The 12,203-nt window shown below is 44.6% G+C and overlaps 1 protein-coding gene across 47 annotated transcripts in view; it reads right to left on the bottom strand.

The window, feature by feature from the left end:
• The window catches only part of AKAP13 (A-kinase anchoring protein 13), a 322,778-nt gene that overhangs the window by 43,433 nt on the left and 267,142 nt on the right, over positions 1-12,203 (bottom strand). For all 47 annotated transcript variants that reach the window (XM_086364736.1, XM_086364735.1, XM_086364733.1 and 44 more), the window contains one exon: positions 9,420-9,594. In XM_086364736.1, coding sequence (XP_086220862.1) covers positions 9,420-9,594 — 175 coding nt within the window. The remainder of the gene's footprint in view (positions 1-9,419; positions 9,595-12,203) is intronic.

Consider the following 12,203-nt stretch of genomic DNA (forward strand, 5'->3'; position numbering starts at 1 on the left):
ATTATTTGGCCTTTTATTTATTTATTTTTCAAAAAAGATTTCCTAAGAGCAGTAAGCAATATGCTTTCATTCTTCAAAGTTCTTCAAGAAGGCCTTGGCACCGTGGTTTACGGGAACAGAGCCGACCCCTAATTAGACTGCTCTGAACTTAAAAGCAAACAGCCCAGCCTGTAGCTTCTTTCCTGGCTACACGGAGGCATCAAATAAAAGAATACGAAGGAAAACCCACAGGGCTGTGAGCGCGCATCTATTTGCTGCTTCACCTTTTAAAACTCTGCCACCAGAGCTTTGGTGAACTGTTATACACCATACACCCATTCACCTTCAGCAGAGAAATCCAACAACCCACTAGAGAGACTGGCCTAAGAAAATCAGCTTTAAAGAAGAGTTAAGAGGAGAGGCTAGGCCAAACTGAAATGAAATGAGAGAGTGGCGTGAACACTCCAGGCCTGCCTGTTAAAGGAAGGATTCACCTTCCCGAGTTGTGTCAGCTTCTGAAGAAAGGGCTCGTGCAGCACTTTTCCAGGGAGGGCTGTGCTGAAGAGCTTTGACCACTCTTCCTCCTGGAGACCAGTCTGAGCAGCAGCATCCACGTGCAGGAGAATTCTCAGATCCTTCTAAAGGTTAGGGGTTAGAGAGACTTTTCTAACTTTAAGGAGAGCAAGGTCCAACTTCTTGCTATCACGTCAACACTCACCAACAAAACAACAACAGCAGAAAAACATTTAAATACTGATAAATTTAGAAATACATGCTCAAAAAGGATTTCTGCAACTTCTGGTTTAAACTCTCTGGGGACTGTGAGACAGGGCCTGGTCTGGACTGATAGAGCGTAGATACAAATGACTTGTAAGATATTCTCGGTAGCTGGTGTGATAACCACAGCGCTGGTTATACGGAACAAGACCAAAGCCACAAAAGAGAGCTACATCACCGTAGCTGGAGGGCTCACCTAACAGCAGTTTTTGTAAGAATGCTGGTAAACAAATCAACAAAAAGCAACACCCAAAGTGCTGTGCTTGGATAAGAACTGGCTTTACTGCTGAGGCTCTTCCACCGTCCCTTCCCCTAAACACACTTCTATTCTTTCACCGGTTATATGTATTTCACTATCTAAGCAATGAACTCTAAATGTGAGAAAACTGCTTGTCCAGAGAGCTGCCTTTCAGGACAAAATCTCAAGGTGAACCAGACCATCACAAGCAGTCTGAACTCTTTATGTTTCCTACTTGGGTTGAGGCTGGTCCACTTGTTTCTTTTCTTCTAATCAGGAGAAGCAACCTACCACAAAAGTACTCAGAAGCTGCTAACACAACAGAAAATAAATCCACAGTGATCTCAGTTATCATCTTGCATGTGTTTAAAGCAAACAAAACGGAACCGCTGGCAAGATCTGAAAACCCGAATGTAGTGGATTCCTTGCGCTGAAGGACTCCAGCGGCATTCCAGAGACCAAATTATTCGTGGTGGCTGGAAAGAACAGCTGACTTATTCAAGGGAAGCTTTACATAACTGCAAGGGGGAAGAAGTGGAAAGATGCTCTCCTCCTTTCTCTATTCAAGTTACCAAAATCCTAAAATAAGAGTCGAGTTTTGGCTGAGTTAAAACAAACAAACTCGCCAAGTTTCTCCTAAATTACTTATTCCCGACAAAGGGGGAACTCTGCTTTCACCGTGTGTTTGTTTTCCAAGAGTAAACTGCAGAGGAACCAACCTCAGGGAGGCTTTGCTCCTGCCCCTTGGCTATTTCTAGCGTCTGTGATCTTGACCATTTCCACCTAAGTCCACCAAAGGAACTCAGCTTTCACCACGACTATGACTTCAGACCGGTCCAGGTGTTTTCCAGTGAAGTCAAGAGTTGCTGACTTGTTTTAAAAGTTCCAGCCTACTGAATCTCTCAATATTTGCATGCAGAAAGATGTATTAAAGTGACTAGAGATGTTTGAAAGACAGGCAAAGACCAACATCAGCCATCATCACACCGACCACGATGGACCAGGTGGCTGATCTTTCTAAACCGCGGGTCAAAACTGAGCAGCCACTTGGGGTCTGAGGCTCCAGGGTCAGCAAACAGGATTATGTTAAACCAAGGAAAGGGCTTCCTAGGAGGTAAAGGGACTGGAGGGATGCTGTTGTTTCCTGAGATTCCTGGGAAGAGACCCGGACATGAGAGGGGATGGAGGGAAGCGAAGAAAGATTCCGAGTCCTCAAATTACTCATAGTTTCCACTTCCTGCCAAGATCACAAATGGTGCTTCACACCCACAACAGGCGCTGCAGGCCCTGTTCTTCAGGAAGGTGCAGAGAAGCAGCCCGTTACCTCTGCTCCTTGGGGAAGATGACGACACGTTGTTTCCTTTGCTTTCAAGCCTTGATTTTTCCTCCTCTTTTTTACAAGTGGCAGGCTGCACCCTGTCACACACAGATCTTAAGGCCACCACTGAACGTTGAGCTTCTTTCAACACTAACCCTGGAACGAACTGCAAAGCTACAGTTGAGACTGGGAGCCCCTAGGTTTCTGAGGTGGGGTGGTATACAAACTGAAAATGTTATTTTTGCACCTAGGTATATACTAGGGTAACCAGGCCCTATCCAACAGTTCCTTTTTGTCGTCTGATTCTTTCAGTTTAAACCTAAAAACATTAACTCTTCTTCCTTATTGCGCTAAGCAGACCTAAGATAACTTGTGACATCTGTAGTTAGATCAAGTGACTTCTTTAAGTCAAAGAACTGCTGGCAGAGGACATCAGGACAATACTTCCTCCCTGACAGATTCTCCAAACAGAAGACTCTTGTGATGACACACTATGCTGCTAAGTCGCTTCAGTCGTGTCCGAGTCTGTGCGACCCCAGAGACGGCAGCCCACCAGGCTCCCCAGTCCCTGCGATTCTCCAGGCAAGAACACTGGAGTGGGTTGCCATTTCCTTCTCCAGTGCATGAAAGTGAGAAGTGAAAGTGAAGTCGCTCAGTCGTGTCCAACTCCTAGCGACCCCATGGACTGCAGCCCACCAGGCTCCTCCGTCCATGGGATTTTCCAGGCAAGAGTACTGGAGTGGGTGCCACTGCCTTCTCCAATGACACACTGGACTCCATGAAATAGTCTGCTTCCAGAAGAAACAGACAACTTGGGTGACTCAACATTAAAATTACAAATTAAGACAAAAAACTTCCACCTACTATTATAAACACTGTTAACATAGAACTAGTAGTTAACCCACTATTTTATTGATCTTCCATATTTAAAAAGCCTTAATAAAATAGTGCTATATTGTGTGCTATCAAATATGTAAAATATTTAGCACAGATATTTGAACTATAATCTCAACATTTACTTTTGCAATGAAAGAGAACAGTGAAGCTGTTCTGATGGATCAAAATATAAGCAATCAGGTGGATATTATACTTGCTGTTCACGTATCTACCTCAGCATCTAATTTATGTCTGTATTTATTTTTGTCGCTCAGATGGTGAAGAATCTGCCTGTGATACAGGAGGGAGGACCTGAGTTCAACCCCTGGGTCGGAAAGAGCCCCTGGAGAAGAGAATGGCAACTCATTCCAGCATTCTTGCCTGGGAAATTCAACGGACAGAGGAGTCTGGTGGGCTACAGTCCATTTGGTCGCAAAGGGCTGGACACAACTGAGCGACTTTCACTTTCACTTTTCATGCATAATACAGAGTACAGTATCTTCATTTTCACAGATAGGTAGGTACAAATATTAGTAGTTTTCTTTAAAAAAAAAAAATGGCTTGCCTTGCAATCATATTACATTCTTCATTAATTCAAGATGGAAGGAAAAATTTACAGTAGGCTGTAAATTAGTTTTAAAAATATATAAATCCCACAATCTGTGGAACTTCCAAAACACCAGTTCCACAAAAACCATTCTGAAAACCACCGTCCTATAGAGCTATTTAATTGCTACAAAGACCGGTGGCTGAGAACTCCAGTCTACAAGCCTCAAATCTCTTGAGTCAGGTTGTTCCCCATCAGTCTCAGCCCCCTACAGGTGATTCTTTGTGGGTGGCTCAGTGTCCTTGGGCCACAGACATTTCCCAGAAGCTACACGGGTCCCCTCTCCAGGGGGAGTCCTGTAGACACTACCACCAACAGGATAGGCACTTCAACAGTCTGAGGTGCCCCAGCTCTATTTCATCATGGAGTGAGTCCAGTAAAAGAGAATTTCTATTTAACAGGGAAAGGTATGGAGGGAACAAAAGTGGGTTTAAGATGCCTGGTTACAAGAGGTGCATTCTCCTCCATCAGAGTGGATATTCTGCTCTTGACAAAGCAGTCACGTGCCAGGCACAGGTTCAATTCCGAGTCACTGTACTCTAACACAGACTAACAATAATTCAATTCTTCTCACCTGAAAATAACGTGTATGCAAAAACCAGTGACAGTAGTAAGAAGCTTCACATACCGACAACATCAGACAACTTTCTCCAGCCTGCACTGAGATTGAAAAGTTTTCTGGAGCTACTCGGGGAAGTATATAGTGAGTCATCCACTCACTATAACCATAAACCTATGGTTCTCTATGAAAGTCAAAGAGTTGGTTGCTCAGTCGTGTCTGATGCTTGGAGACCCCACAGAGTGTAGGCTCCTCTGTTTATGGAATTCTCTAGGCAAGAATACTGGAGTGGGTTGCCATTCCCTTCTCCAGGGGATCTTCCTGACCAAGGATCGAATCCAGGCCTCCTGCACTGCAGGCAGATTCTTGATTGTCTGAGTCAGCAGAGAATAGCACAAAGAAAAGCATTCTTTGGGTCTTCAAACAAGATTTTCCTGCTCTTTTGTCCCTCAACTTTCTGATAGTATTTCACATCATAACTCAGAACTGAGAGCTGGTGGGGTCTGCTTCTCGTCCACGCTGGAGCTACCAGGACAGTGACACAGCAACTCTGATCTTCTGTCCAACTAACTGCTCAAAGCCATTATGTTCTTCAGTCAACATCAACATAGTCTGTGCCTTCTTCAGAGACCAGCTGACAAGCAGAAAAACCTTTGAAACTACCACTGAGATGACATTTACTTTTTTTTTTTAACTCAGAGAGCCAATATTCAAGTACAGTCTTAAAAAATTCAAACAATGCAGAAGTATAAAAAAAAAAACTTAGTCCCCTTCAATCTCTCCTCTAACCTCCTTTTCAAATTGTTAACAGTTTGGTGTATATCCTTATAGACAATCTCATATAGCTACATAAACAATTACTATTTACTTATCTGTTTCCTATAATTTGGGATCATACACACAGTTCCATTTATTGCCTCTCAAGTTTCCAAAATGTCGTGGAGATCTGTCGGTACCTGCAGATCTATTCCACTGGCTGAGAAACCACAGCCTGGGGGCTGAGGTCAGCTCACACCTGTTTTGCAAAAGCGGGTTCATTGGAACACAGTCATGCTCACATTTATGTCTTGTCTGTGGCTGCTTTTCTGCTACAAGAGGTGAGTAGGGTGATCGCCACAGACGCCTAATAGCCTCCGAAGCCTAGTGTCCTAACTATCAGTTTCTTCACGGAAAGCTTTTTTTAAAAAATTAATTTATTTGGCTGTGCAGGGTCTTAGTTGCAGCAGGTGGGATCTAGTTCCCCAACTAGGGATCGAACCCAGGTCCCCTGCATTGGGAGCTCAGTCTCAGAGCCATTGGACAACCAGGGAAGTCCCCACAGAAAAACTTTGCTGATGACCTTTGAGCTATTCCATTTTTACCACTGGCCTAATATGCCACCTAAAGAATATATTATCTTTTACTGTTACATATTTAGCTCCTTTGAAGTTTTCCACAACATGAATAATGCTGCAATGAGTAAGTACCAAGGATTACACCTTTAGAACTCTTATCCTAAGCCACTGTGTAATAAGCAACTTGAGAAAGGTGTTTCTAATTATGTATTCCAACCACTAAAAAGGATCATGTGATGTGACAGAGGTGCTAAATATGGAAACATTAACACCGATCAGATTATAATATATAAATGCATCAAGTTAACACTTGGCACTTTTAAATTTACACAGTGTTACATGTCATACTCATGGGGAAAAAAAAAAGAGTAAGAGAAAGGTGCTAGGCACACAGGTTGCTCAAAGAATATTTGCTGACAAACAGCTTTTGAATGAATTACACAGTGCCTTGCAGGCAACTGATTTTTACTGAATAAATTCATTTAAGATAAGGAACTCAAATGCATACTTATTGGTGCTGTGTTAGTCACTCAGTTAGGTCTAACTCTTTTGAGACCCCATGGACTGGAGCCCACCAGGCTCCTCTGTCCATGGAATTCTGCAGGCAAGAATACTGGAGTGGGGAACCATTCCTTTCTCCAGGGGATATTCCTGACCCAGGGATCAAAGCCGAGTCCTGTGTCTCCTGCACTGGTAGACGGATTCTTTACTGTTTGAGCCACCAGACTTATTGATAGTTCAAAGTAAAATAAGAAATTCAGTCTGAGGTCACCAAGATCTCCTAGAATATTCACTCAGCTCTTCCCCACCACTGAAGCCACTGCTCCTTTATGTATATAAAATCTAAATCACAGCAACCCACCAATGATGCAGAACACTAAAATATGTGAAAAATCTCCATGAAGATTCTTCAAGAGCTACCTTTATTGTTATTTTTAAATTTTGTTATTAGTTTTATTTTTACTGTTAGTTTTATTCAGTTATTTTTCAAATCCACCCGCTGGTTGTGTGGTATTCTAAGAAGCAGAGAGCGTCTCCCTCAGACACGTGGTTTCTGGGCACATAGTGGCGGCTGGAATTGAGACCCGTGAATATAGTCAAGAGCTTTAAACTAAAGACTGTAACAGCCCTGAAGGGCCTGGAAAAAGCCATGCACACCTGCCCTCCCCTGGATCTGGAGTGAGAATCCTGTGTTACCTATGAATCCACGGTCCGGATTTACACCATTTGTATCTCCTAGAACCCTGAGCTAGGGAGCTGTGTCTAGAGGTTTGGTGGAATTCCAATCTGGCAATGATGAAACCCTGCAGGATCCCACTGAAACAGACGCAGGACTGCGGCACCACAGGGTCACTGCGACAGAACAGGGACTCGAGATTCCCACAGGAGGGGAAAGCCTTATGAAGCTGAAGCTGAACTTATGACAAAAGAAACCCCAGATACCATGTAAGGAAGGTAAACCGCGAAGAAGACGCATTAGCAAACGCAGGCAGAAGATGCTGACAGCTATTAAATGGTTGAAACGAATCAAGTCCCTAACGGAAGAACAGGATGTGCGCTGCTTGGGGATTTTCTTTTTTGCGTGCTCAGTTAGGTACTAGTTTTCTTAAACACTTATCTTGTTGAAAAGGCATTTTTAAGAACTGTTTCATAGCAGAAAGCAGGTGTTCGGCCTGCTGTACTGCTGGGAGTTGCTGGAATATGAATTTCATGCTGCCAGCCAAGAAATGTGGTCTCTCCCCATTCTTCTCTGAGGCCAACACTCCTGCCATGGAGAACAGGCACTTCGCAGCAGAGACAATTCTTTGCAGTGGAGGAGGAAATTTCCACAGCTCTCACTGGTACAGATTTAAAAGAGAAGTGGAGTATTTAACACACATGGGTGGCTCACTCCGCCATGCTGTTAGGCAGCCTCATGGTATGTGTGATCTTAGAGGATTCTGGAGGGAAGAAGAGGCGCTGGGATGGTAGGTCAGGGGTGTGAACAGCGACGTCCTCCTTGGGTTTACTTTAAGCACCTTGCGATGAATGCAAATTTACCTGTGCTCAATAATATCACTTATAAATTATATGTAGTTTCAACTAAAAGACAAACTCCTGCAGAAACTGTACATCTGAGAATATTAAAAGTAACTGATCAGCAAACAAGAAAATGGCAACGCTGACTTCTCATTCTAGAATGAGCTCTTTGGAAGTATAATATAGGACACATATGTAATCTTTTTACATTACACACACACACACACACACACACGTAGCAGACTCTTCTGCCCACGGAATTTCCAGGCAAAAAAACTGGAGTGGGGTGCCATTTTCTGCTCTAGGGGATCTTCCCGACCCAGGGATTGAACCCACATCTCCTGCATTAGCACGTGGGTTCTTTACCACTAGTGCCACCTGGGAAGTCACGTGTAGGAGGCTAAGAATGTTTTAATTGTGGATAAGCATACCAAAAAGGACCTGGTGACCACTGCTCCAGACAACCAAGTCACTCCAATACTGAGAAACTGTGTCTAGCAGCTAAGAAATTATCCTGGCGACAAGGGACTGGTGTACTAAGAATGAGTCCTTTTAGAGCCTGAGCTCCAGACTGACGTGCTGGGGACACACTGGGCAGTGGCAGCCCTTCATCTCCTCGAGGTTGCGTGGACCACGTGACAGGGCAGGAGTCCTCCATCTCCTGGTAAGTCACACACGACAGAGGGCATAAATGTGTGTGACGTCTGCCCACGAGGATGAATACAGACACAAGAGCTCCCCAGCGGCTTTCTTTAGGAAAAACAGGACAGTCGAACAAAGAGGGCTGAGACAACAACTGGAGTAAAATACATCCATAAAAGGCATTTTACGAACATGTGTGTGTTAACACCAGTTGTCTAAAAAGCACAACAGCTGCAGCATGCATAACACAGGTTCTGTGCCAGCTGTCACTCCACTCTGCCTCTAAAATTTAAGGAAGCAAGCGACTGGAAATTATTATTGTAACTCTTGACTCTGCTCAGATACAGTTTTAAAAATTTTCAAATTTCAGTAAGTTGACTATCTTGAGTTAACAAGTCGCTTGCGATATTTCACACAAATGACTGAAATCAAGACCAGGTCATGACATCATGGTCTGGGCAGCGCTGCTGGGGGACTGGGTTAGTCACCGCTCGGTCCAAAGTGGCTACAGGTGTAACGGGACGCCCATCACCTCCGCCTTCTGGATGACTGGCCTTCACATCAGCACGTCTGACCACAAGCGGCCTCCCTGACCTTCCCCAGTGCGCACGATGAGCACGACTCCTTTTTGTGTGCAACCGCGTTTTGAGACGCAGTGCCTCATAGCAAGGGTCTGCAAATTGCAGCCTGCTTCCGGACGGCCCATGGACTGCAAATGGTTAGTGCTGGAGTAAAAAGCGAGCCGAAGTGGCTGACAAGGGACTGCTGGGGCGGCTTCGGGGTTTGAGGCTATGAGACGGTTTTCATGCTGACATGGACTTCCGGAATAAGGCAGTGGCTTAGGGACAACAGGAGGGGATATTTGAAATCCGGCTCTTTGAGCAACATTAAGGGCTCTGTATTCTCTTATCTGGAATGTGTGTCTCCAATGTTGTTTAAAGGAAGACAGAAAAAGGGCTACTTCTCCACATCAAAGAGGAACAGATAAGGGGTGGGAAGGACAGGAAACTAGAAACGAAGGTTTCTGAGCCTGGAGCGTTTTACTGCACAGGAACACACGCATCTCTTACTTGCACACGTGTAGGCGTCTTTGCTGGTGAAAGGCTTCATGCACTGGCTGCAGACGATGGGACCCACAATAGAGATGGAACTGAAAGTGTGCCCGTTCAAACTCTTCTTGTCCTTCTCCTTCTCTTTAGAGTCTTTCTCCTTCTCCTTAATTTTATCTTTCTCTTTTTCCTTTTCCTGCCAAAGAAAACAACCGACATTACATTGTTAACCAAACACTGGAAGGCCTCTCCTTCTAGAAGGCTACTGGGCTACCTGTGGTCAACAGTGGCTAGTCAATGTTTTGAATCAAAGTTAGGAATGCTGTCCTGGACATAAAAAATTTTTTTATCAAGTTGTGTGCATTCGAGTTGCATTAGAAAAGCCTTAGGAGGACTGGGCAGGTTGAACAGTTTTGTCCCTGGCTTGAAAAGTCAAAGTGTTAGTCGCTCAGTTGTATCTGACTCTTTGCAACCCCATGGACTATAGTTTGCTAGGCTCCTCTGTCCATGGGATTCTCCAGGCATGAATACTGGAGTGGGCTGCCACTGCCTTCTCCAGGGGATCTTTCCAACATAGGGATTGAACCCAGATCTCCTGCACTCCAGGTGGATTCTTTACTGTCTGAGCCACCAGGGAAGCTATGCCAATAGACACGTTCATTGCCTAAGGGACCAGCATGGGCCGCTGGAGGAGGAGCAGCCTGCGGTGGCCCTGAGGCCTCCTGAAACAGCCACACTGAGCCCAGTTGCAGGGCGGGGAGCAGAAGAAAGGATGCGATGGTTCTGGGACCAGCCTGAGGGAGAGGTGATTGGGCAGCGTGAAAAATGACTCAAGGTTCCCCACAACTGCTTCCCACCCATCACATACCCTCAAGAGAGGGCACATACCTGCTAACTGCCTCCCCTACTCTAGCCAGAAATATGAACTATCCCCCACATAGACATTTGCTGTTCTTACTAATTAAGAGCTTCAAGGTTCAGCTTTGGCCCAGATTTCAAACTGGAGGAGGAGGGGTTTAAACCCTAAAAATGCAAAGAAATACTCATGAGTGCTAGATCCTTAATTAAATATCCAAAGCGGTCAGGGGCATTTCAGGTACACACCACCCTTAGGAGATGAGGACCGTGTGGTCTAACCATACACTCTTCATAAAAGGTCCTTCCCAGACACGGTTAGACAGACACTTGGCTGGTTCATCAACAGCAAATGAATAATTTTCTTTCAAACTAACTGGACCCTGAATTGCAATTTACAGAGGTAGGAGGAACGCATTTAGTAGTGGTCGTCCTCACCAACTTTAGGGTACTCATTTTCCAGGGCATATAACAACAGTATTGCTGTCATCCAAAACAATTCCTGAAAAAAGAGATACCCCGAAGTCAGGTATCCTGACAACTACCAAAGGCCTTATTTTCAATCAAAGCCTTCTATCTACATTATTTCATCTGATTCAATAACTCTGAAGTGAGTAGGGTGGGTGTTATGCCTCCCATTTCCTAACTGAAAAGATAAATAACAAAGATAATAGCAGGCAAGAGTTGGAACAATCATTATGCGCCAAACACTGCAGAAAGCAACTATCATGAAATTTCTCATTAACAACCCAATGGCATGTAAAGACCAGCTATGATTTCCATGTAACACTCGAGAAGCCAAGGCTGAGATGGCTCATGTACTAGAGGTCACACACCAGTAACTGCCCAAGCTGGAGCTAAGTTCCAGATCTGCCAACTGTAAAGCTCAGCTCTTTGTCACTGCACTCTACTGCCAAGGACTAGAGACGTTTGTGGACTCACAGAATGTCACACAGCAAATGCTCTGCAGTTAAAATAAAAAGCCCAGGTCTTCTGACTCTGTATTCAGAACCCATCTGCTATACTGAAATGGTGAACATTTGTTAAGTCTGTGATTCACGTAAAGTCCTTTGTTAATAGCATGCATATAATAAACATCTAAGAATCAAATTGCTATACTTTAGAACTATAAAAAACAACAGGAGAGGAAGGGAGGAAAAACAAACCACTTCACTTTATAAAACAGGAAACTGTTCTGAGTGAAAATTTGTTAACTGCTAAAGTATCTAAAATTCTAATAAAAATCAGTATGAAGAAACCGAGTTTTTCTAATAATTGTTCTTTGAACTAAATTTTGCTAAAGGCTTCTCATATACAAAATGTTACACTGAAAAGCACCTGATCTTTTTGCTCAAGAAAGCTGAAAAGAGTTGCTCTAAGAGTTAAGAAACTCTGTGGGCAGCCAGCTTACTCCCCCAGGCCTTGCCATTCTCTTCAAATCTGAACACATCATCTCCCCATCCTTTGCGAGAATCCCAACCAGCTCCTCCAAGGATAAAAACAACAAAACAACAAACTCCACTGTCTCTCTCTGTGTTGGTTGGAAGCTAGTGCTGTAAGGAAGTCAGGCGCTTACCTCCCCATGCTTTGGTCCTATGAATCTCACTGTTATGAGGGGTGCTTCATGAAACCGGCCCCATTTTGCCGACATGATTCGACCCCCATGCCAGGAAATATGCTCTCACGGGAGGAGGGGCTCACGCCGGAGGGGCAGGGCCTGGCAGTTTCGAGCTACCATTAGAGCAACCACTAGAGAAACAGTAAGAGGAAGCTGGGGACTGGTTGAGAAAAGGAACGGGGGAGGGCTGAGGCTGTGGGTTTCCTTAAGATAAGCTTAACCGTTTGCATGCTGCCGATGCAGCCTGCCGCCCGGGGAACAGAGGACCCAGGGCACGACACGCGACAAATTCCCCTGCACACGCGGTGCGGGCAGTGCTTAAGTGGCAAGAC

The sequence above is a fragment of the Bos grunniens genome, chromosome 21, assembly GCF_055505025.1.
Source record: "Bos grunniens cultivar Pamir isolate PY7600 chromosome 21, Bosgru_T2T1.0, whole genome shotgun sequence".
NCBI lineage: Eukaryota > Metazoa > Chordata > Mammalia > Artiodactyla > Bovidae > Bos > Bos grunniens.